The 27222-nt window shown below is 42.3% G+C and overlaps 1 protein-coding gene across 1 annotated transcript in view; it reads right to left on the bottom strand.

Moving 5' to 3' along the window:
* Positions 1–205: 205 nt before the first annotated feature.
* Positions 206–27222, bottom strand: part of ptprn2 (protein tyrosine phosphatase receptor type N2) — a 124352-nt gene continuing 97335 nt past the window's right edge. The window contains exons 12-22 of the mRNA XM_056434407.1: positions 25478–25693; positions 22929–23132; positions 18210–18357; positions 16903–16976; positions 13498–13575; positions 10431–10550; positions 8953–9119; positions 6686–6739; positions 5633–5697; positions 3592–3665; positions 206–1693 (exon numbers count right to left, since the gene is read on the bottom strand). Coding sequence (XP_056290382.1) covers positions 1622–1693; positions 3592–3665; positions 5633–5697; positions 6686–6739; positions 8953–9119; positions 10431–10550; positions 13498–13575; positions 16903–16976; positions 18210–18357; positions 22929–23132; positions 25478–25693 — 1272 coding nt within the window. The 3' untranslated portion in view covers positions 206–1621. The remainder of the gene's footprint in view (positions 1694–3591; positions 3666–5632; positions 5698–6685; positions 6740–8952; positions 9120–10430; positions 10551–13497; positions 13576–16902; positions 16977–18209; positions 18358–22928; positions 23133–25477; positions 25694–27222) is intronic.

The raw sequence follows: 27222 nt of genomic DNA, 5'->3' as shown, positions 1-27222 counted from the left end.
TCCTCCTCCGCTGGTGAACTAAACATTGTATCTGTACAAACCTGCGAGTCTCTCCCAGATACAAACCCACAGGGGCCGCGATACATCTTTTCTGTGTGACTTTACGAAGGCGACGATTCGATCAAATGTCATTCACTGAGAGCCGCCTCCTCCCTCCCGTGTGTGTGTGAGAGTATCAGAAATAATATGAAATACCAACACAGCATATCAGTATAATCTGTTCTGATTTATTAGCAATCTGAATGTTACTTTTCACACAAAATATATAGTTCTCATTGAGGCTCTCAGTGTACATTTCAGATAGCACTATATAGGTATTCATAAAGTCATTCATTGACTATACATAGAGGGAATAATCTGTCATGTGGCACAAAATATTACAATAAACCAGTAATGGAGAAACAAAAAATGAGCAACAATCCCATATAAATTCTGTTTACATATATATCCTATTATTACTATCTCTACTCTAAAGGGATTATCTCAGTTGGTATATTTGTATGACATTTAATATTAACAGCGATGTTAATGGAACAATGTTTCAAATGTATGCAATGAGGAATAAAAAACATATGTTGAGAATATATCAAGAATCATGATCTGTGAGGCTTTTTAAGAATCAGAGCAGATGTCTGGACCCAAAATACAATGATACACACACACACACTTACACACATCAACATCTGTACATGTGATGCTGAGTATATATATGTAGTGGGTTGATTCAGATCACAGAGGAGAAACAATGATATTTTCAAAACGCTATATGCGTCGAATACACCGATTAGTTTAGGTGATATAATCTGTACAATATTAGGCAGGAACTTAATTTACTTTCCATATTATTATTCAAAAAGTACTACCGTTGAGAGTTGCAATGATTAGTCTATTGGCAAATTTTTTTATTGGCAACCATTTTTAGAATAAATTCATCTTTTCAGCCAAAATGCCAAACATTCCTTTGTTTCAGCTAGTTAGTGTTATTGTATGTGTGACAGTACATTGAATGTCCTGGACTGTAAATCAGACATGATAATCAGATTGAAAACATGAACAATGCCATTTTTTGTCATTTATTCTAACAATTTCTAAAATGCATCAAAGGAATCTGCATATTAATCGATAATTAAAATGATGGTTAGTTGCACCCTTTCTCCAGATTGTTTTGAATGGGCCAATAATCATTCTCTCAGCGTCTGTATTAGTTTTCCCAACGGCAGAGAGCTTATTGTGGAACACACATCTTCACTTGACATCACGTAGACAGTGTCAGTGGCACTAGAACGGTATGTTCAGGAACAACATCACTGTTACAGAGCACCGGGGTTCATATCGACAAAACGTCTCTCAGTAGGAGAGCTGATCTAAGTTCCCACGTCAGATCAGGCCCCGCTGGTCTGACACCGATCACAGATCGTCAGTCGTACTCTGAGGCAAGATTTGGCGAATATGGATCCAGGTGAGATGTCTGGCACAACATTCATAAGTACACAGTATATATAGGAGGTGAAGAGGAGGCAGGGGAGAGAGACGAGAGCGAGGAGATGGGAGGGCGGAGAGGGAGATGTCAGTCTCGAGTGGGCAGAGGGAACCGGTGAAGGTGGGGGGGGAAGTGATGCCTTCACTGAGGAAGCGCTTTCAGGATGGCGTTCACCTCCTCTGCCACGGCTGTCAGCGCAAACTCAAACTGCTCCTGAGGAGGAGGAGGAGGAGGAAGAGGGGAAGGATGCAGGGAGAGAAGGGAGGGAGGAAAGTGTTAGTGTGTAACAACTCAGGAGTGCCATTTCAGGTTGATTGCCCCCCCCCCCCCCCCCTGGATGTGCATGGCCACAGACTCGAGGTGAAGGTGAGCGGCTCCCAGAGTGTCTTAAAATAAAGCTTTTGAGTCGTGCTGCCTCTCAACTTTGTGTGTGTGTGCATTTATTTGTGAATCCCACTCATGGTTTTCCCCCGAGGAACGCAAAAGGGGGCTGATTGATGTTCGCCCCATGGACCTGGTGTTTTTATATTCCTCTCCTCTCCCCAGGCTGCAGGCCACGGGGTCCTCTCACAGAGAAAAGGTACGTAGGAGTTTGGAAGCAGCAGTCTTTAGATGTGTCGACACACGGCCTGCCACAGTCTGGCCCGAGGATAGGCTCAATCAATACCGAGGAGTCGCTGGTGGTCGTGCCTTTCGCTTTGCAGGGGAGATTATCTGGAGTGATTAGGTTTTCTATTTTGATGTGCCTTCAGATGTTGTGATATAAGGCCGGAAGATGTGAAGCTACATCAATCTATATACAGTATACACCACAGTTATATGTCCCTGTCTAATCCCAAGTTGACTTTAAAGTTCTGTGTGTGAGAAAAAAAGCTACTTTATGAGCGAGTTGTGTGCGTCTGTTCTCATTTCCACCACTAGGGGGAGATCAATCTCTGGTCGACAGATCAGAGATGGATGGTTCGAGAGGAAGAAAAACGGTCACGCATGCTGTAATTACTGCATGTCGATGTCAAAAGCGGTAACCAGAAAAAGAAGGGAAATAAATGTTCTCTCTTTTATTTGTGCCGAGGTTTATCCAAAAATAAAGTGGCAACATCTTGAAGCAGAAAAAAAAAAGATGATTACCTGTCCAATTCTTGAAACCTAACTCTACATTTCATACCTCATTACGATCTAATTTCGGCATGAAGCCACAAAGTGGAATCAACAATATTCCAATATAATTTCATTTCGAGAAAAGAAAATGTGTGAGTGCTTGCATTGCTTTTCTCCAGCAGGGCTGTGAACGCAGCATGAGCCATGGAGGAGCACCGGAGTCTGTTAGCTATAAATATGATCACCCACTACAGCGGGAGCTTTGTCTTTAGTATTATTATTATTATCATTATTATTCCTCCCAATTAAAAGAGAGAAACTGAAGAGACTTCCTAACTATTAGGTGCATTAGTGGATGAGAAGAAATGCTTTGTACACACCCTAAACTACTGAGGGCTCGCTGTGATATAAACTGTTAAGACTAATGAAGTATTTTTATTATCTTAGACATTTACTAGCCTGATAAAATATATGAAGATGAAAAGATAAAGACAAAGTTAAAGGTTATGTTGGATATTTGATTAATAGTCTCAGTACATTTTCAAGCAAACAACATGAGTTTCTTGTAGCTTTGGAAATTTCCCTCTTTTATGTATCGTTATAAAAGTAATACATTTTGGTTTTGTACTTTTTTGTACGGAAGACATTTGAAGACATCACGTTGAGACCTGAAAAGTGGTGTTGTATATATAAAAGACTAAAAGATTTAAATAATCGCAGCCCTAGTCACATGTCTACTTAATTATCACTTTGATTCATCTCACAATTTGCGTCGTGTTTCTGTGACAGAAGATCTCGGTCAGTCTCTTTGTGTCTCGTGATAAATGTGGAACAGTGAGTTATTATCTACAACAATGTTTGTCTAATCCTGCAGCAGTTATCAATTACCACATCATTTCCCCTGATCCATGTGCACATGAAGAAGAAAACCGGCTGTTTGAATGGACGCAACCCCTCCTCCCCCCCCCTCCCCCATCTCCCCCATCTCTCCAACTCAAAGCCGGGGACCTTACCTTTGTCTGGACCATGCCAGCTCTCTGGTCTCTCAAGTGCTCCAGGGTAGCGGCAATATCAATCTCTTTAGCACCTGCAACAGACCGAAAATTGGACTGAGTTCAAAGCAGCCGAGTAATCCAGCTCACATCTGTCAATCTCTCTTTATGCTCGGCTCCCTTTGGAACAGCGCAGCGATTGAAAATTATTACATTCATCCCTCGAAAGACTTGGATGAGAGCCACACACTGTGTCTCAATAAAATATGCGAGGGGATATTTTGGGGGTCTGGGAAATGGGCAATAATGCGTTCAGAAACGTTAAGCGTCGGCTTCCCTGTGAGAATCTTGTTAAAAAATTATGTACAACTATAAAGTCTGCTAAGACCTTTTTGATACAATAATATCTAAGTGTGTGTGTGTGTGTGCATCTACACTATGTGTGAATCTGAAAATGAACAAACTCTAATAAAATGATTTATTGCCTTTGCAGCAATACTGATGATCGACTTACGCAACAGTTGCTCGCCTTCAACACTGATCAGCTGCTGTGGAGCGAAGTCTGGTTTTGAAAGTGTGTGACTGGAAATCTGGAATCTTAGATTTGTGGATTTTAAGAAACAAAAAACACCGGAACTCGTTTGAGAAACTCGAAAGGGAAGGAGGGGAGAACACCGCGGAGAGACGCTGAACTCTCAAGAAGTTTTTGAAGGCGAAGCAGAGAAAGGAAGCCAAAGAGATAGAGTGCAAGTGAAAATGTCCGTGTGAGTGTGGGTGAGGGATCTAATGCAGCTGGACTTAGTGCTCAAAGTACTCCAACAAGACTTTCATGTCTCAGAAGGGCTGGATTCCAAAGTTAAGCTTAAGAGAGGCTCTACCGGAAGAAAAAAAAGCTTTGGAGAGTGAGATTATGTTCATTTTATACATTCGATCCCGGAGCAGGAAACAAAAGGTTAAAAGGAGACCGGGTGGCACCTTTGATCACCCCGGACAACAGCGCACTCGTCGCTGAACCAGATGAACTCCATCAGGACGAGTCAGCCTTATTACTGTTTTCCAGAAAGTGAAGGGAAAGTCTGCAGCAGACACAGCCGCCCTCCTAACCTGCTCTGACGGGCTGGGAGAGCAGGAGGAGGGCATGCACAGGGTGGGGGTAAAGGGCAGAGGTCAAAGGGCAAAGGGCAGAGGGCAAGCTAAGCTATAGAGGGCTTTGGAACAACCCGGCTCCATGTGCAACAATAGATGTCCATATCCAAACGTGTTTGGAAATGTCAAAGAATATGTATATTCATACAAACTGAGCTTATTCTTATTCAGATACAACTCTCGGAGTAGAGATTCAGATAAAAACAGGAATTTGCAAAGAGCAGAGGAACCTTACATTTTGAAATAAATTTAATGATTCACTAATGTCAACTTGTTGTTGTTTTTTTCTACTCATATAGACCTCAGCATAATGATTTCTGCTGTCGAGGCCCATGATGGCGATCCTCCTCTCAGTTAACAATGGCAGGGAATAAAAGAGCACCTGCACATCACGTTTCTTCTTCAAATGTATTTTGTTAAACATCCAGGAGATCTCAGGAAGTTTAGTTCATATTTTTGGAAAATCGAAAAATAATACAAAGAGTAAAGGGTGAGAGAACTATATGAATCACAAATGCTAATAAAATAAACCCATCGATCGCATTACATATTAAATACTGATTCAAACCATTGGAGCAATGTTTTTTCAAATTCTGATTTCCCCTTTAAACATTTCATTTCCATGCATGCGCTATATCAATTAATGTTGCCGTTGCGATGCGGGTCAATACTGCGTGACGGTAGCTTACATAGATAATTACTCATGTGGGTAAAGGTTTCTTTTTCTTTTTCTCTTTGTTCAACTCTCTCCGCTCCCTCCGAGTCTGCCTCTGTCTTCACTGCCTCTCCAGGCCTCAGGAAAGTCACCCTCTAATGCATCCCCGAGACCCTCTGTGGAAAATGTGGGGCTTCGGCGTTGCCAGGGCAACACTTCAACGCGAGCAGAAAGAGTGAAAAGGAAGCCATTGATCGTTACCTTTAGCCATCTTATTGAGGACCATGTCAATCAGAATGTAAGTCCCACTCCTGCCAGCTCCATCACTGCAGAGAGTCAGAGAGAGAGAGAGAGAGAGAGATGGAGATCATTAAGGTGGCAGAGTGAAGCTTTAATCTCAGTGTTTTCCTCATAAAGAAACAAATTGCTCATTTACATCTGCATCTGCTGAGAGACTGTGGAGTATATTTAAACACAAATGAGTCGGCGCACACCTTAAAAGCTGATACTGCGGATCAAACAGCATATTCAAATTGCAAAAATCGATAATAATTATTGTGAAAATACCTGAACAGACCTGAATATCTGATGTTCCAATAAACGTGATTATGTTAAACCTTAGCACACGAGTGCATGTGTGGTCTTGAGACTTGGGGAGAGGGGAACGGTTTCTGAGGCACACTGGGGACAAAGGCTTTTAAATGAATGCACCTCAGGAGCAGAGGAGAGGTTGAGAGGCCAGGGGCGGTTGGAGAGCAGCTTTTGGAGAGCCTTGCTTTTCCATTACTCCAGAGATAGTCTTATGAAAAGCCTCCCTTTGTGCCCACCGGCCATTCAACGGCTCTGCATGTTAATTGCAAACAAGGCGTGCACATCTCTCTAATAAAGGCGAGGCCAATAAAACAGGAGAGCGGCCTGAGCACCGCTGCTTCATTAATCCACTGCGAGACACTCAGTCCTCACGGCTCCCTCGGAGGGAGCGGGGTTGCCTCCCGCCCCCTCCCCCATACGCATGACTTAACAGGACTATTAAAAGTGGTCAGACCGATACCTGGTGTTTAACACAAACCAATCAGGCCAGTTAACGAACTTGATCAAATGGGAAATGTACGTTTGTCGGGCTGGGCGTCTGTGTGCAGCACACTGTCTCCACAAAGACACAGCCGGGGGACTAAACAGCAGCTCCAGTGGACCCAGAGGGAGTAAATGGACAGAGCGGGTTCAAAATAATCCGTCTCCCCGATCCAACACACAACCGCCATCACAGTTCAGCCGGGTCGGCCACTGTCACAGGATTCAAATAGTTATACTTGCCTGCAGTGAACAATTATCGGGCAAGATCGACCCCGGTAGCACTTGTTCACTTTTCTGGAATCAAAAAGAGAGAAAATTGGAAGTTAATTCAGGTTTGGATGCACGTTGATTTGAAATGAAAGTGAATCATTATTATTTTGCCTAATAATAACATTGGAAATTAAAGCAATTGTGACTCGTGACTGTGCTTCTATGCTCTGGATGAAATTAATGACAGCAACAATCAAAAGAGCAGACAGGATCCTGAGAGATGCACCCTGCTGTCAATCAATCACCTTCATTTGAAGATGGAGATATAAATCAGTGTCGCACCAAGTGGATAAATTGAACAGCATTATTGTGACATGTGGGTGATGGATGTGGTGGTGTGATGTTGTGATTACCGACCGCCGACGCATTAACCCCAGCCAATTATGAATGTTACACACCACCAAAGGCATGGTGAAGGCCAACCAGCCTTTTCACACCCTGCTGTTGCTATGGAAACGGACGACACCGAGAGCCACGGGGTCTTTACATTTCTCTCATTTTCCACCGGGCGACAAAATGACAAATAAATGTTTGAATGTCTCATAATATCTCTATTCTATCTGATGTTTTATGCTTCTTTTTCAAAATCACAAACACTTTTTAAATATTTATTGGAAACATCATTAGAAACATGAAAATAAAACAATAAAAATAACATTAAGCAAACACATAAATGTACTATAATATAAATGAATGTGTCAACCTGTGGTTACAGCTTATACTATAGTAATTCCAATACTACTAAAAGTAGAAGTTTATCATTATATTTTAAATATTTAGTCAGTATTGTGTATTTTGTATTAGCTGAATTTTCTATTTATTTGTATTTGGACCTTGTGAACTGCATTTCCCATGTGTCCTTGCATTTCAAGAGCTACATGATTACAATTCAAAGTGACTGAAAGCTTGGCTTTACCATTGACATACATTCATCCAAAATAATAAAATGTTATAAAAATGTTTATATTTGCAGTAATCCACAGCTTATGTTGCATTTGGAAGGTTTTCTTTTTGTGTGTATTTCTCATTCATTTATATTAGTACATCAAATGCATATATTTGACATTTTAAGTATATATATATATATTTCAATAAAATCAGAATATGCCCTTTGTGAAAGAGCATATAGAGATGGTTGGAGTTCCCATGCAGGCCAGAGGAAGGAGCAGTGAGCGGAGCAGAGGGGAGACAGAGTCAGGAGTGAGAGAAAGACAGTTTGTGCACAGGCCTGGCTGAGGAGACACAGTTTCCAATGATCACTTTTGTGACTATGCAACTGGGCTCATATTACTAGCTGCAACATCACAAAAATGACACTGGCAACCGCAAAAAATACCAAGTTGGCCGAAACCGTGAAAACCGTTCGATCTGAGACCTCTGAATCACAGAGAGCTTTATGTCCCCAAATAACCTACAGCAGCACTAATGGAGTTACAAGGAGTTATCAAGGCAATCTAGTCGTTAAGGAGACCTCAACAGCGAAATAAAACATACGTATGTCATCACACACAGCTCAAACCTGAACACCAATATGATACAATACATATAACTGACTGCAAGAAACACCTAATTTAATCTGAATAGAAAAACAAACAAAAAAACAGCAGCGACGGTAAGGAAAGGATGGCATGATAACACTGCACATCCTTCTTCCCCCCCCCTCTTTCTTCACTCTCATCTGCATTACAAACCAGAGGGACAGACTTCTATCCACAAATCAGATGCATCTTTTCTCATTTGGAGGGCTTTTCTTTTGCCTTTGGGTTCTCCCAGAGGAGCTATTGCTGCTCTTCTGCCAGAACACATTATATGGAGAACAGAGTGAGGTTATTCAGTCACTAGCTTTCCCCCTCTCCCATGTTTTTAGTGAGACAGCTCTCATTTAATTGGGTGTTTGAATTAGTTTTTTTTTCTTCTTTTCTTCTTTCTTTTCTTTCCAAGCCAAGCCAGGCAGTGCTGGGCTGTTAATTTGCTGCATCACATGTGCTGGAGGGAGGTGAGGGAAATAGGCCCAGGATGAAAGGGATAGTACAGAAACACAGTTCTGATTAGAACAACCATTCTCGAGGAAACCAGAAGGCAGAGGGGCAACGGGGAGAAGAGCCAGAGAGATGCTGACAGAATACGGAAACACAAGGGAAGATGATTAAGAACAAGCTCAGGATTAAGGCCAGTTGGAAAGGTGGAAATCTGTCTGAAATCTTCATGAGATCCCGGCAGCAGGTTCTGCACTTTACCTGCGGAAGTCTAAAAGGGTCCTGGCCGAGTTGGGAATCCCGCGGTCCGTCCAGGACAGGAAGTGGAACTGTGTTACGGTGCGGGTCTCGTTGGTCTGCAGGTTCTTCAGGTAGAAGCTCCGCACCAGGAAGTCTTCACACCAGATGTGCTCCGACACCAAGTTGACCTACATTTAGAAAGAGGCCGCATTCAGTTCATTAATTATAGCTTTGCAGCAGTAATCTCAATGAGGAGTGCATTCATAGCCCAAATACTTGAAAGGGCTCATCCAAGTTATACAAAACACATCTTCGGATTCACTCCTTGTGGTATTTAGCCATGTAAATAGTTTGGGCTTCCCTCACAAATCTTTTATTTTAGTTTCAACCAACTAAAGGTGGACATTTTCTCTTACATAATGTTTATGCAAGCTTTGGAATGGTAAATATTCTTCTTCTGTACACATGACGTCTGTTGCGTCTGTCCATCCTGGAGAGGGATCCTCTTCTGTTGCTCTCCTGAAGGGTTCTTCCCTTTTCCCCTGTGAACGTTTTTTTTCTTCTATTTCATGGGAGTTTTTACTGATCCGACGTGAGGTCAAAGGTCAGGGATGTCGTATGTGTACAGACTGTAAAGCCCTTTTGAGGCCAATTTGTAATTTGTGATATTGGGCTGTACAAAATAAACTGAATTGAACTGCATTAAATACTATATTTTCAGCTGCCATTAAAATAAGTTTATTTGTTAGAAAGTGGATAAAAAAATGTCACAGAGGGATTAAATACATAAACAGAATTTGTATATATGTATACGTATGTGTGGTAAAATGAGACGTACACTACCGTTCAAAAGTTTGGGGTCATCCAGACAATTTCGTGTCTTCCATGAAAACTCACTTTTATTTATCAAATGAATTGAAAATTGAATAGAAAATATAGTCAAGACATTGACAATGTTAGAAATAATGATTAATATTTGAAGTATTAATTTTGTTCTTCAAACTTCAAGCTCAAAGGAAGGCCAGTTGTATAGCTTATATCACCAGCATAACTGTTTTCAGCTGTGCTAACATAATTGCACAAGGGTTTTCTAATCAGATATTAGTCTTCTAAGGCGATTAGCAAACACAATGTACCATTAGAACACTGGAGTGATAGTTGATGGAAATGGGCCTCTATACACCTATGGAGATATTTCATTAGAAACCAGACGTTTCCACCTAGAATAGTCATTTACCACATTAACAATGTATAGTGTGTATTTTTGATTTATGTTATCTTTATTGAAAAAACAGTGCGTTTCTTTGAAAAATAAAGACATTTCTAAGTGACCCCAAACTTTTGAACGGTAGTGTAATGAATTCTGATATAGGAAAGAATGTAAGAATAATTTAGTAATTGTGAATGTCTGAACGCTGCAGCGTTGAACAGTGACCTGAGGATGGATTTCTTACAGCGTCCGATCGTCGTAACTTCTGCTCAATCTCTCACAGCCTAACCTCGTAGATGTGGTAGACGTCAGATCCTTCGTCCGGCCAGTAGGGATGACACTGCTTCACTCCATTTTCAGACAGCGGGGTCAACATGACGACGACGACGCAGCCACTCTCCCACACCATCTAGGTAGCGGAAGAAAACCACGTGAGACGCCCCTCAGGCGCAACGAGCCTTTCACATGCATCTGGATGACGCGCCTGGAGCACTAATATGTAGACGAGCTGTGCCACCAGGAGCAACATATTGCACATTAGCATTATATAGCACCCTGGCATTAGAGTGAAATTGATTTCTTAATCGTGGTCCAGGAAGTATGAATAAATGTCACCTCGCTGTGTGCGACAAATGCTAAATGTCGGGTGGAGCAGCTGGAGGGCGCGTCATGTGTCGCCCTCTCTCATTCGTCTGAGTGAGATCACAACATCTACTGAGCTGCTGCTCCATTTCGTCTTATCACGATCTAATGTGTCCTTGGGAAAGAATACAGGCCCACAGCAGCCATTAGGAAAATGAGGAGGGAACACGGATTTTATGATTGCTATAAAAACACAATGGCCTTGACAATACACTAATCACAAGTTTCTGTGATGCAGGCCGGTGGACACATTACACGGCAACTGGGCCAGGGTGGGATGAGATTAGGCAAGGTGATAATGTGAGGAAAAACTAACCCTTTATTCCAGTAAGATTCGTGGAATATTTGTAAGTAGCGGGAAATTTTTTTTTTTCTTCAGCTACTTTATATTTGTTAGTTTTTGCAAGGCTCCAAAAAAAAACATACATCCGCTTTACATGTGTTTAAAGTCCTGAAAAAGACCCACGTTGCGGCTCTGTGAGCTGGAATCTGCTTCGTGTTTTTCAGTGAATTCAGAGGGGAAGCGAGCAGGAGAGCTCAGGTAATAGGAGGAAGGGAGGCGAGGTGGCTGGAGGAGTGAAGGCTGAAGGGATGGAGGAATGAGGAGGGGAGGATTAGAGCAGAGCCGCTTTTCAGAGCGCTGCCTGGTGCCGCTGCGGATTAGATAGGACAGAGCAGAAAGATTTGCCTCCTGCGTGGCCATTTGCACGAGAGTGACAGTGTTCCCCCTGTTTGTTTACTTTTAATGGAGGGAAAGAGTGTTTTTCCCTCCTGCCACAACCCAAGGTTTACCATATTGAATAAGGAATGACTACTACTACCTATTCAGACACAAAACTTGTGTTCAGTGTGCCAATCATTCTGTTTATAATTTGCCATCATTTCCTGCTTAATTGGGAGAGATTTAGAGTTGAATTTATGGCTAAATAGCTAATTTCACTTGATAATGAATAAGCATTTACTCACCTGCCACAGAGAAATAACTGGCAGAGAAACAAAAAAACTAATTGACTTAGAGATAATCATGAACTGTTTCATTTAAAGCACCTTCACATTTACAAATTAAATACAGGGCACTTCTGAGCTGATTTTTTTGAGATAATAGGTGCGGAATCCTTTTTTTCTTCTTCTTTAATTCATTAGAACATGAGGACAAAAGCGATTTACAACAAACAGAGCAGCACCAAACCAAACTGGACTAAACGTGGTGTCGCCACGTCTGCCTGATCACAAACCGGTGCCGACGTCCGTCCTAACTTAAAGTTAGACGAGAAGAACGAGATGCAGAGTGCAAAGTGCGGGGCCAGCTGGCCTGCCAAGATCTACGCTTCACACTTCTACATCCTGGTCACGGCGAGCAGAGTTACTCCACCATATGGAGCTGATGGGCCCACTAATTACCGCTAATTCCTATTCACACATAAGAACGCCATTTGCCATCCATGCATCATTTAAGGCATGTCGTCCACACAAGACGACATGTTTTACAATAGCCTATATCCGGTTATTAATGGCCGGTTCGTCTGACATTTATGGACAAGGCAAGGAATGCAAATAGCTGGAGGGAAAAGGCGAATATCAGCAAACATCAGCATTATCACAAATAATATTACACTTCCTGGGGGTGTGTATAAGTAGACTACTATTCACAACCAAAAAGCTGCAGGTTTCTAGTACATATTCGGCTCGTGGCACTGTTTTATTGATGAGTGAGAACAGTGGAAGCACCATTACATCCAGCCTCATTTTGTGTCTATCATGTATTACCATTACATTTGAGTGACAGAGCCAGGCATACAATTTTCCGAGAAAATACACAATTATTCCTTCCCATAATGCTTTGGGTGCTGTAGATAAGAACTATAATGTTGGGTGGATTTATTGAGTTATATTTAGGCTACATCTCTGGCCATGTTTCTTTTATTTTCTCCCAGTATTTGTTCACAATTTGTCAAATTGGGATGATTAAAAGTATTCTGAATGAGTTAATAGCAGTTCCTGTTTGTAATGTAGCCGTAGATGTATTATGTACCATCACTGGATTATTTTGATGCTGAAGAAAACTTAAAAACGTGACCCTTCTCTGGTAAAATCTGGAGTTATGGGGTGCGTCTTTTTTTTAACGATTTCCAAAAAGAAATACATAATGATATCCTCGCACAGCGTGAGTCACATTAAATCTAACAATATGTGTTTAATGTCCAGGTGGTCAGACTTTACTGAGTTAAGACTCGGAGAAGGAGTGACATTTTTGATGCACGTTGCAACAATAAGGGTTAAGATTACGGGGTACATTTTGCTCGGATTTAGCCATTTCTGGTTCCGTAGATTCAACAACAAAGAAGCAACTTGACAAACGCAATATTCTTTTCATTGATTTGATTAGAAGAGTCTTTGAGGTTTATAGAAACACCCTCATAACAGCAGTAGGTGTTGGTAAAAACCTTCTGGGTTTTCTAAGAAAGAATTTTTTAATTTAATGCTTTGCTGTTACTTGAATATAATGGGAGCACATGACAGGCAGAAACTGGGGCTACATTCTACTTCATTGATCAGACTTTAACAAGAAAGAAAAAGCAATCTACACCCTCTTGGACTGGGAAGAAGACATCAGAGTCACATGGGAATTGGTAAAACCATCTCTGTTAGGGTTCTTCCACAACCCTCATCTCTCCATCGACAGAGAGAAAGCCAGCGTGAATGGAGATGATTACCTGCCAGAAGTCTGCCACGGTGGAAAGAAGTGGGCCCTGTGAGGAGATGTAAGTCGGGTTGCGAGGGTCATGGTCCATCTGGGAGAGAGGGAGCAGAGTGTGACCCAGTGTTTGGGGCGGAGGAAAACACACACAGTCTGGGTTAAAGACTTCCATGAAAGCCTCCATCTGGAGCACCACACATCTGCCGTCTTCTCTCTCTCTTCCATTCATTGATTCAGTCTCTCTGAACGACGTCATCCTCGTTTCTTTCCTCCTCGACACTTCCCTCGTGTTTTCAAGATCTGACGGTTGACAAAGGGTCTGATTATACTAAACTGGAATGTAGAGCGTACACTGTTTTGGTTGAACATTATAGTCCCACGCTGGATAAGCTTCAAACACATGGAAGATACAGTTGTTGTTTTTGTGATTTAAAAAAAATATTTGTTGTCTCTTTCAACGTAACGTTTGCATAAAGACTAAAGACAGAGGCCTTTAAAAAAAAAATCTAATTCATGTTCCCAACCCTTTGAGTATTTTAAACACATTTGTATTACCTTTAATAGCTTTATTATGTCATCATTCAGGGATGCTTTCACTTCTGCTTTAGTTCAGTCATGTACCGCCTCCTCTACAAGGTCCTCATACCAATGACCTCAGATCTCCATTTCTCTCGTGCGTTGACGTGTTTCTGCATGAAACATGATATAGTGGTGGGACTTCAAAGCCTGCAGGCTGTTGGTGTGAGGGGGCTCTGTGTTCAGGTGGGACATAATGACATGGGGGACTTGATGTGAGGGATGTGATTGAGACTTCATCGAGTAGGTGTTGGCCGGGTTGCCCCCTAAAATCAATTTTATGCACACCCTCGAGTGCAAGATGCATCAGTGGAAAGATGTTGACATATTTTGAGGGGAAATAAATGAGTTGGTGCATATCAATGCATTGTTGATGTATAGCTGGCATTATAACGATAGAACAAACACCCTATCAGTGCTGTATTCTTGTAAATATAGGGTTACCTTTAATATTATTCATAGCAGACCTATAAGTAATAGTCGTATAAGAGTAAAATTCAGTGAGTAATAGACTTTTCTTTAACAATTTATCAAGGACACTGAACATGAGCTTAGAAGTTAAACATGTAGCTTTGCATTTAATATATTTGTGTTTCTCTTTGACTCATTTCTCAAGCGCATAGACCTTGACATTCCCCCTTAAAAGGAAAATACTGATGAAATATTCCTTCATGGCTTTATTATTGTCAAAGTGATTTCTCTCCTCATGTTTAATAACCTCCGCATAATGTATTCCCAATGCTCTCAATGGCTGATAAAACAATTAACATACAACTTTGGACGACATTTAAAAATCTAATAAATGTCTTGTTTGTTCGTGTCTGTTTGTACTTTCGTTTCGTTATGGTGGATTAAAAATGTCAAATTATTTTCTGTTGTCGATTTACTTCCAAGGCTGTGATTTAATTACAAGTAGGGCTCAGTAGGAACAGACTATTGTTGGCGTACAGAGTTCTTTTTAATTAGAGGTTGAATCTCATCCGTAGAGCTGAAAATTGTGTCATTTTGGAACATTTATCAGTGAAACACTGAAATAATGCAGATTCCCTCAGGTGCAGATTTGATCATATATATTTAATTAATAAACATATAGTAAATCAATGAGACTAACTGAACATATTCTTTCAATACACTAACACGAAGGCGGTCTATTAAAAAGTGTTCACAGAAAGACACATACATGCAGGAAACATTGTGTTCCTCACCCACTGTTCTACTTTAATTAGGTATAAATGTGATGTTCAATTTTCTCTTCATGCTTCCTGGTTTAAAATTATCTTGTGGTTTTGCCAAAAAAAAAAAAAAAAAAAGGCCCCCTAACGAAATGAAAGAGTGTTCCCGAATGCTCGCGCTACTACTCCGCTGGCCAATCTCAAGGACACAGACAGGCTGTAGCCGTGTGTTGACATCGCGGCATGAATACTAAAGCGTGAAGATGAAAGAGCGGTCCTGCGTTTCAGCCGTCCTCCCGCTGCCATTGTGGGAAGAAGATAGGCTACAGCAAGAAGTCAAAGAAGTGTTCTTTGGCTTGAAGTCAAATAGCCCGGACTTAAATAGCTCACTCGAATATCTGCGTCTCAACCTCCCGACGCCTCGCCGGAGCGCCTTGATGCTGTGTTTATGTAAAACAGAGAGCGGGATTAAGGTCATCCGAGAAATTGTTAAAGCAAAAGCACGGAGAACAGGTGGGAAGTGGAAAAACCAAACCGGTGTAGAAGCCAGACGAGACACAAGCGACCAGGCTTTGACCGCATCGTGTGCTGCTGCACATCCCTTTGATTCGTTCCTCCAGCTAATGATGCTGTACATCTGGCCGCGCTCACACCATTTGTGGAAAGCATTAACCATTAACCGCGCTTTCTCCTGTGTGTGTGTGTGTGTGTGTCGCCCTCTGCTTTGCATGGAGCTCGGATCGCTCCATCCATTTGCCCCCCTGACCCCTGATTCCCAGAAAGACGCGACTGATTATTTACTCGTAGGCCACTGGCCCTGCAGCTAATGAGGAGGAAGAAGTCGCATTGACAGACATAATTATCACAGTTTTGCTGGGCTCAGCCAGGGGTCCCTTTTGTGGTGTAATTACTGTCCTTTCATCCACACACCACTGCATCCGCCATTACTTCACCCGTCTTCAACATCCTTTTGTCGTTTTAGATGCTTTTTCTTCTTCTTCAACTGCACCAAAACAGTCCGGGATACTTTATCGTTTTTTTTAAAATCCACCTATCAGATTTTTTTGCCAACTTCCTCCCCTGATTGATTCACTTTATTGTAATATTATCCTATAGATTGTTTAAATAAGCTAAGATCCTCCATGAATATGCCAATAGGAAACGCAGGAAAAAATGTTCGTTCCTGAGAAGTAATAAGCTTTTTCAGTGCAGCTGTGTGTGCCCCTACCCCCACCCCCACCCCCCTCTCTCCTCAGACATTTTGGCACTGTATTTGAAATGCATAGTTTCCTGTTCCCTTTGATGGAATCCCTTTTCAGCAGCCTCGGGGGAAATCATGACTGGCAATGTTTTTTGGGGAAAACAAAAATCTTAAGGCTCACCAACACTGAGTTCTTTCTGGATTTTATGTTTTTGTTTAGTCAAAAATAGTGTACAAATCTATATACTGGGGCCAAAAAAAGGGCCTTCTTCAGGGAGTGGCCAATTTTAAAGCAGTGTGATTCAAAAAGACCGAAATCCACTGAGGCTCCATGTATGGATAACACATTACAAAAAAAAGATTAATGCACTAGTCCTTTGATTTTATATCAGAGTCAAATGTAACAGGTGCTTCTGGTACAAAAAAAGACATCATCCACACCGTAGAGCTATAATGAATAAACAATACTCACTATTGGACTGGCATTGATGTAATCTGAGTTGCTGTGGTTGTTCTCTGCTTTCAAGGTGATTCTGGAATGATCATCTGTAACGGAGACGAATAATTCATCAACACACTTTCCCACTGTGTTTCCTCCCCACACTCTAACACCAGAATGTTGAGCAGCGACGGAGGAATATTTAAGTAAAGAGTAAAACGGTTCTGCAATTTCACCAAGGTTTCATCATCCGTCACTGTTCTGAACGCCTGATTTGCTTCACCTTGAGTAAGGAATGCTTTGAATGAAATAAGAGTAACATATTGTACCTGTGGGACTGTGAGCCTTGACACCATCTTTTTCTTATCAAGTGGAACTGTTTAAAGTTTCAGTCAATTTAAACTCATCGCATTAGTATTGGACTAAAACTTGGACTCTGATGTTTTTTCTTAAATCTATGACTAATAAAGCAGAAATTAAAGTTTGAAAGACATCTTCAGGCATAAGTTACGATCCGAAATCTGTACCACAGTCAAAAACTCTTGGCGGTAACCAAACAACCGACCAATTGTCATCAGAGTCCGATGTTGCTAAACCCTGATTGACACAGCGAACTATGTGACATGACTGTGATCCACCTGGCCACGCCCACTTCAAGCCAATGACAAATTGGGCAGAAAACTCTTCTTGTAAATCCCCGTTACTCAGAGTAAAAGGCTTATTGAGGAAATTTGAGGAAAGTATCACATGCTAACATACTATTAATACTGAGTGTGATGGGGTGACTGTACATACATTATATTTATTCAACATACACATGTTTAATACTTTTAATTTGCCTTAAATTAATAATAAATATCTAAAATTAAGTGGAAGAGGTAATGTTGATTTACATTTGTGAGAAACTAATCTCATTCAACGGTAGCTGGTACAGGTAACGTCCTGATCAATACAGTCATGTGATGCAGAGACGACGTAATACTTCAGTGTGAACAGTCTGCTGGTAATGCCACACTGCATCCTTATTTCACAAGGCAGCATCCAGTACATAGTGACTGAGGATGTAGCAGCTGAGGCAGTGAGGTCATTTGCAATTTCTAACACACTGGACTGATTGGATTTGGACCCGTTACTGTTGCTACGTCTGTGAAGCTTTCTGCTCTCGATGCAGTTGTTGTAGTTCACAATAATATGTCGCGGTTACTACCATCGGTCTAACAAAAACATTTCTCATTTCCCTTATCTAGCTAGAGTACGCTAGAGTAAGAAATTACTAATGCTACAAATGTTAAGTAGTTGAAAACTCAGTCATAAAAATGTTTGAATCTGAATGGACTCACATACGACCACGGTGCCTGAGCGGTTCCTCTTGGAGTTCTGCTCGCCGAGGCCCACGCGGCAGGCGCTGGGCTCCGCCTGGTAGGAGCACATGGCCTCCCACTCGCGCTCCAGACGGTTCTTGTTCTTCAAGTGGTCCTCCATGTATGACTGGAGGAAAACAGACAGCACCTTAGCCACCGTTGCAAATGATAAAACCAGGCAAGAGACGACTGGACCTCAAAATGTGCCTGTAAAAACACTTGAGGTGGCTTGTTGTTATTTGTTCACCGTATTTACTTCACCGCGAGCTGTCCGACATATAAACAGGAGCGGAAGCACTAAACCTCTCCATTGAAGCTGTGATCAGCTGTCATGGAGCATTACAACTGAGCGAGGAGGAGGAGGAGGCTGCTGAAGGTCGACGTGGGGAAGGTGTGCTGATGTTTATGTCTTTGTGCGCGTGTGTTTGAGCGGGAGAGAAACCAAATCACGCACAATTAAGACTCCTGAAAGGTTTGTCTACATTGGAAATACTTCAGGGGTGTTTCAATCACGTCTCTTACTGCTTGCACAGCCACTGATAAGATTGTCTGCATTTAAGCCTTTGCTCGGAGACGACGCAATTGAATTCACTGGAGAGACAAAGATGGAATAGGAGAAGGGGGAAGGGCAGAAGTCTGTGTCTGTCTGTGTGTGTGTGTGTGTGTGTGTGTGTATTCTCCCAAACAGGGCAAGTAGGGAGCTTTGAGGCTGAAGCTGGCAAGACGATCTTTCGTAACGCAGCGCTGTGTTTCGCCTTCTCTCCTGTATCATGGCTTCCTTCCCAATGGGGTTAAATACTTTAGTCCGCTATTGTGTGAGGCAGAAGATTACAGACTCATACGCTGACGTCAGGGATCAGCTGGCTAATACAATGAAATGATACCCAGATGTGCTTTATCCCATATTAAAGGCAGTATAGGTAGGCAGAGAGCAGAGAGGTAACACTCCATTGTTACATTCAACGAATTCACTCCTGTCTGTCAAGAGGGTAATCCAGCCCTCTGCAGAATATATACAATTCCTACTTAGATGATAATCACAAATAAACTTGTCCAACACACAATAGGCAATTATAATCTGTGATAGCGCATGAATTCGGACATCGTCTGCATGCACGCAAAGGATATTAGTTGAATTATAAGAACATTTCAAATCCCACAGACAATGGAAATCAGAGTGAATTGTTCGACTTGGTTCCAAAGAGAAGAGTAAAAGCAACTCTTGTGAATTATGCAGCTGCATAATCAGATAGCGCAACAGCACAATGGGTTCTGCGTGAACCCATTAATGACATAAAGGGACATTTCTGAAATAATACTGCAGATTTCTGTTGTTGTACTCTGAGCCATTCCTGAACTTTTAATTCTATGCGTGCAAAAAGCCCAATTATGAGGAGGAAAAAAATCGAGTTAATGTCAAATCTAATTGCAGCCAACACATATATTTGCATGTGTGTTGGTGTGCATCGCCTACGCAAACAGACAGTGCTGTCTCCCCAGGAAAATGACAGCATGCCATTATGGCCACTTGACAGAGCCTGTCACCACGATGCTCTCGTCACCCTGTACAATTACTCTCTGCTCGCCAGCCTGACAGCATCCCACCTCCCCTCGCAATAGTACATCTCCATGTACTTGATAAATCCACTCTGAATTGCCTCCCATTCTATTCAAACGATGCCCTGAATCGATTGCATTCCAAATTCATATTTTCGCAGCTTAATGCAATGCAGCCAGTCGGCCCTTATCAAGCCCTCCCATTCCTAGGGGGAGGCAGTGGACCGTGGCGTATTCCAGAGACAGGGCAACGGAGGTTTAATGAATGGGGGGGGATTATGTCTGCCAATCAGAGGGTTGGGATGGGAGGCCCGGGTGTCAGGGAAACAATGTCTAATCCTTCCTAAGCAGTCTCCTCGGCAGCAGAGGGTGCTGGGTGAAATCAGGATGAAGGGACAACCAGGGGAGCCAGACACAACAGGTAACACATGACCGTCAAGCTCCGCTGTCAAATTAAAAGGAACAAGACTGGAAACAGTTGGAACAGGCGGCATAAAGCTTTATGACATGATGAACAGTGGCGAGAGGTGGAGGAAAGATGGTGTCGATATGTACGCCTTTGTGGGCTCACTAATAATAGCTCAATGAAAAGAGCACATTGTTTTGGCTTAAATGTAATTTGTTCTTTCGCGAAAAAAAGAAAAATTCTAAAATTGTGAGGAAAAGCCACTGAGGGCAGAACATGTCATATGGGTCATGCGGCTGTTTCCCTTTCCCTCAGTCCGTTTTTACCTTAGAGCACTTCATTAGCACATCATTCATCATTTAAAATGTTTACTTTTTTATTTCAGAAGAGAGGTGATTATGCCACAACAACAGCATCAACACTTTGACCTTGTTTTCTGGACAGTTTAGGGGAGCTGGATGTAAAGTTTGTTAAAAACGCTTGTGAGGGGAAAACAGCTTTACTGACCATTTGCTCTCCATGGTGCTGGAGAGATTACAGCAATACGCACAGAAATACAGCCTTGTAACATCTGGTCATCATATTTGAGGTTTTTAACCATTAAGTAGGTAATGTTTTCATAGTTGTAGCTGAAAAAGTGAACAGAGAGAAGATATCAAATGTACCCTAGCAGAGTCACGTGACTCAGCACACAGGCATCCAATTCCACTTCTGAAGTTGAAAGTCGCTATGCAAGACTTTTCAAATCTCGAGGGGGGTCAAACAGTTGGGCGGGCGCAACATCGTAGTTCATAGTGTGTGTGTGTGTGTGTGTGTGTGTGTGTGGGTTCTGATGGGGCCTTCCAATAAGGACCCCCAGCATACGTGCTTTGGAAAGCCGGGTATTCATCATCCTTCTCCACACGGTGTGAGCTCCAAAGAGCGAGAGAGAGGAGATGAGAGGAGAGGAGAGCTGAGATGGGAAAATATAGGTCTGAGATCAGTGACAACAAGGCAATCTCACACATGGTTTCATGTGAGATTGAGGTGGAATTTTAAAGAAGAACCCCTATAGGACATCTCCATGTCATTCATGGCATGAAAGAGAATTAAAGGGCCCTGAGTGTTTAAGTTTCTACACGGCAATGCCTGCACTGAAGACACTATGGGTAATAATAACATCTCCTAGAAATGATTCACAGTGTCTCTTTTGTTATTGCAGGGCTAAATGCTTTTCTATTGTCGATGTTTTCAAAAGGGGCTTCACAAACAAGCCTTGACGAGTGCAACCAAACCCATCTATTACCACCAATAAAAGGCATTACTCAGATACACTCTCATTCATTACAGCCTACCAATATAAAAGCTAGACATGCAGTGTGATGAATGCTCCCTCCATTAATGGAAACACTGCGAGGCATCTATCCATCTCTTTTATCAAGCTTGTCTCAAATGAATGAAGCGAAAGTTGTGCGAAATTAAAACAATCCATTGTATGTTTGCGGAAGCATGGGCAACATTTACCAAAACATAACCAAAATAAACTCACATCATTTCTAAAACATCCAAATGACAATCAGATGGATAACGATATTTCACTTTTGTGCAGCTTCCATCACACAAAACCTTATTTTTCTGCAGCGGTAAGAGAGACAGAGCGGGTAAAAGATGTAAACGATGAGAGACGAGGGGCAAAATGATAAAGAAAGAGAATGACACAGTTAAGGGAGGAAAAAGTTAGAGGAGAAAAATGAAGACAACAGAGCCGAGATTAAGCAAAAGGGAGGAAAAAACCAGCGGGAAGAGTGATGGGGGAAAAAACTCAAAGATAAGAAGGTTCTGAAGGGAATGAGGTGAGCGAGGAATGAAAAAGAGACACATCGAAATAGATAAACAGAGATATCAAGCTGTTGGTTTTCAGCACAGGCTCCAGCATACTGATCGACACGAGGAGTTTCAAAAGCAGACGCTCTCATATATACCCACATTAAACCTCTGAAAGCCCCTTCCTGTAGATCTGTGACGTTTCCCCAAAGACCCTCTCAGATGATCTCAAGCCCCCCAACATTGACACCACCCGCCCAATTGAATGACTTTTAAATAGTTGATATATTTTTTGTTACAATATTTTTTGCATACATTTGCAAATTGTTCGTGATCAGGTCGATTTAGTCAGTAATGTATTGTGTCCTACACTGATTGGAGTATTAGAAGACGTTCAAGCCATTTATCCATTATTTTTCATATATTCATTACTTCTACTATTCGTACTTTTAATTAATAAATCCTTGTTAGCAAACGTTTTCAGCTTCTCTTTCTCATTCGTATTCAAACACTCTTAATTGCATCTGGTGGTAAACAGACTTTACAGCTCACCCAATATGTGGATATATGTTTTTTTAGTTGGATCAAATCCCAATTTCTAATTTTTAAATTGAATTGATCAAATCCCCAATCCATGTAACCCATGGCAGGAGTACCTCTTGGGTGCAAGTACCCCTGGTTCATATTGTACATAAGTCCAAACCTGATGTTTTCTCACCAAAAGCATTGGAATCTCAAACTGCACGAGTGCATCGTCGGTGACCTGTGACGTTGTGGTTGTTCAGCTGTAACAATCAGATGCTAAGAACCACAAAAGATCTCCGAAAAGACCTGACAAGAAATAAATAAAACACACTCCAACCGACTTCCTCCCTCCCCCCTTTTCCCACCACATGACTCACATTGTCTCTTGAGTAAAGCAAGTGACTCACCAGTATCATGTGACCAGTGGAGATGTCCATGTTGGACGGCACTGGCTCCTCGCACCAAGAGGAGGTGCTGCTGCGGGTCGACGGGCTGGCCGCCGGGCCGTCGCTGAACTGGGACGACACACTGTTGAGCCTCGAGTTGCGCAGAGTCTCCGGCCGGTCGGCGCGCTCCGATGTGCGGATCGCCATACGCTGGCGACACAGCTCCTGGTAGTTAGAGACGATAACGGTGAAACACCGAACGCTTAAAAAATGCATTAAAAAAAAAATCAGACTCTTGCTAGGTATTTATCTTCTTTTAATAGACATAACAATTGTTTTATGGAGGTGATGTGCTTATCCTTGCTGTTAGGGGCTGAGTTCTGTAAAATCCTGGATCTCGGCTGACTTGATCTGTCCTCACTCGCCCAGATTAATGGCTTATCTTCGTGGATTATGGAGTTTATACTAATTATGTCAAAAAAATACATGGTTGAGGAACCCAACACGATTTACAGAATATATTCAGCACGTCCCACCTGGCTGCAACACAGCGCCTGTCTTTGTTGTTTAAGAATGGATCTTTAAGTTGATAAAAAAGTGAGCTTTTAAAGTAAAATCCTGCACAAAATCCCCACACTGCACAGTCAGGCCCAATAGAGCAGAAACGACTTCCTTTAACAAGAAGAATTGGGATCTTTGTTTGACAAAGAAAGGATAATCTCTCCAACAATCACATAGGAGTTCCAGGGTGAATGTATATAACGGCAGAGAACCAAAGGAGAGACAAAAAAATGCCTTGGCACAATTGTAAAGTATCATTTTCTATTGTGAGTGATATCTCCAGGTTTCTGAGATTTGCTAAAATGCCCGCTGCTATAAAGATTACACTTCTCCCAGTGACTCAGCTTTTCTCCCGTCATGCCTCAATGCAGAGACAGGGCATCCAAAATCTAAAGACTAAGCATTACATACCCTCTATATAAGTATATATGTATATATATATATGTAAGTATATGTATATAAGTTATGTTTTCGTTCTTTATTTTTAATAAATGTGCAAAAATTTGCAAAAAACTGTTTTCACTTTGTCATTATGGGTTGTTGTGTGTAGAATGTTGAGGAAAATAATGAATTTAATCCATTTTGGAATAAGGCTGTAACATAACAACATGTGGAAAAAGTGAAGCGCTGTGAATACTTTCCGGATGCACTGTACAAAATGAAAAAGAGAGAACAATAATTATGTATAGGCAGATTGGCGCAATATAATAAATTGCACACTTTTCCTGATTCCCCCAATAAGGTGTGGTCACACTTGGGTTTTTTTCTATGTTAAATTCATAATCTGAAAGCCCATCATCTTTGGTTGTCGGAGGCAAAGCCAGTCATCTCCACAGAAGTAATTTGCATACTCAATTAACAACAGTGAGGGCAGAGTGTAGGAAATGCCTGGTGAAAGCACATGCTATCTCATGATCTATCATAGTGATATTTCCCTCTGGGGCACAGGCCCCTCTAAGCCCTGGTCTTGGATCAGCTTTCCCGTCATCAGACTTTAATGATTGGAACCATGAAGCGGTGCCCTGGGCCTTGGCCTCGGGGCAATATCCAGGTCCAACTCATAATTCATCCTACTTCTCAACATCTCTGCACTGTACCGGAGAAAAGAGGACGTCCGGGGAGCAGGCAGCGAGATGCATTTAGCACCAAAGAGGGCCAGAGGACGGACACATGGAGCCCAGAGAGGAGCCCCGGTAGTGGGCATACAGCTTTCCCTCGTCCCCCCCTTCCTTCAGACTACTACTAATAAGAACAGAAAACAGGCCGAGAGAAAACAACGTCTCCAGTATGTGCTGTCGGCTAACAATATCTCTCTCCCACAGCACTAACACACAACTCGCTGTCATTGAGAACACACCCACATGACAGAGCAGTTATTCCATCCCTTAAGCTCTATTGAGAAAGAACAGATGCCCTAAAGAAACCTCAAATGTGCACAGATGCTAAACTCAATTTAAAAAAAAAAGTATATCTTTTTTTAATAAACACAAATTTATACATTTTTAATGTCTGAAAAATGCATTCATATATTGTTTTGCTTATCTGGAGCCATCTTTATAACGCCCGCTTTGGATGGAGAGAGCAGACCTGTGAAAACCCGATGAAAAATTGAAAGTGTTAAGGCGACGTGCAGATAAATGTGTTCTGAGTGCCATGCTGGGCACAGCTGAGCCCAGCACTGAAAATCAATACAGCCCAGGCTGTCCACGGCCCTGGAGGGACAGAGGGAATAGGTCACAGTGGCGGCCGTTCCTCTCTATCTCTCAATCTTTCAATCTCTTTTACACACACACACACACACGCGCCTGCACACACACTCTCTTCTCACACACGGTTGAGCATTGAATAACTGGAAATCATTCAAACATCGACACACATTAACAAACACTCACACAAACCAATCAGAACATCTACCCTCCTCGATCGGAGTGTGTGTTCTTCGAATGGCAGAGCTCAGGCTAAGTTTACGGGCGTCTGATTGGCTCGTAGCGGAAGGGGGCTGGTCTAACCTGATAGGTTGCAGTGGCATCAGTACTGGTGTCAGACCCCAGGCCGGCCAGCTTTTCCTTCATGCGGAGGTGGGAGCGCTGGCGCACGCAGAAGAAGGTGGTGGACACTGCCAGCGCCACCAGGATGAAGAGCATGCAGAGGACCGAGAGCAGCAGGAACTGGCCCGACTCCACCCTGGTCTCCTTCACCACTGGGATCTGGGTCAGGCTGCCCCTCTGGAGGACACACACACACACACACACACACACACACACACACACACACACACACACAGAGAGAGAGAACACACTGTCAGAGCAGTAAAGGATGGCATTATTTATTTTCTGATTTATGTGGTCTTGATGTCCATCAAGTCTGCAAGTGCATCACCTTTCAGCTCAAGGCTTCTCTCGACTTTTCCGTGAAGATATGCGGACCCCACAATGCTTCCTTACCTACCTCCTGTTCCACTTCCCGCTCTTTCCTTCCAGCCCCCACCACTGTCTGACCGGCCCCACTCATTAGGCAGCTCTAATACCGGCCTTTTAATACGCATTCAGACTGGGTCGACCCCTATTAACAGCCCCTGTCCAGGGCTGTTTTAACACTATGCCTCCAATATAGATATTTACAACCCCATTTAGTGCTGGCATGGGGTGGGCTGGCACTGTGCAGCTACAGGAGGTTGGGATACTAAGAGCTTGTGCTTAATTAGCTCCTCTGGTCCTGAGTTTGGCTGGATTAGGCCCTGTCCCAAGCCACACAGCGAATGGCCACCAGGAACGGAGAGACACAGGCACACTGGACCTTCATACATCCTCCACCAGTTGAATAGAAAGGCCTTTTCAAATATTCACACCCACACCGCATGTTAATTCAAACAGGAAGGTCTCACTGTGGAAGACTTGATTTTGACGTTCTGCAATGTACTCTGAGAGATGTTCTTATCAGTGTAGGTTCACGAATTGGCCCATGTGTTGATAATTGGTCCACTCATGGCCATTTACTGTAATGATAAATTCCCTTCGGGCCCCACTGCAGAATATTTTGAGAGCATAACAGCGATAATTAGGGGCATTAATTGGGAAGGAGAATTAATGATACCTAAAATAAAGCTACTGTTAAATATTTTCTTTGCTGCTTGCATAGGCGTTGTGCAGTTAGTTTTGTTAAACTCTTTAAAAACAGAACAATGCTATTTTCCCAGCATATTTTAATTCACATAAATCATGCTCACTGAGCTCTGTGACGAACACAAAGCCACGGGGTTTCTGTAAAAGCCAGTTCTCCACAGTTTCTGATCTATTTTTATCGGCTGCATACATGCCAATAGCTATACATCTGCAAAAGGGCAATATCAATAACAGAGAACAAATATATCAGCAGGCTCCTAATTGTCTGCATGCGAGATTGAAAGATTGATGGTTGAAGTGAATCAAATTCACAATATGAAAAAAAATAAAAATGGCTGAGCTCTGACATTTAGCCTGAGGCGCCTAATGGGCCGGCTGAAGGATGGCTACTTCTTGTTATACCATTTTCAAAACAAGACACTTCAGCTCACGCCTGTAACGATATGGTTTGACCTTGTGGCTCGTAATTGCCAATGTTTTAGCGGATGTGCGGATGCCAAGGTCTTTTCGATTACCGTGTTGGGCCTGACGACCGTTGCTGTTGATTGCAATTGCTGTGGTTGGAGCATAGTTTTAATCAAGCATTAAGAGGTTAGACAACAACTGAGAGGTCTGAAGGGGCTCATGTATGG

Source organism: Pseudoliparis swirei, chromosome 16 (assembly GCF_029220125.1).
Source record: "Pseudoliparis swirei isolate HS2019 ecotype Mariana Trench chromosome 16, NWPU_hadal_v1, whole genome shotgun sequence".
In the NCBI taxonomy this organism is placed as follows: Eukaryota; Metazoa; Chordata; class Actinopteri; order Perciformes; family Liparidae; genus Pseudoliparis; species Pseudoliparis swirei.
Note: the sequence above shows the minus strand (reverse complement) of the source record. Positions and strands in the feature narration are given on the sequence as shown.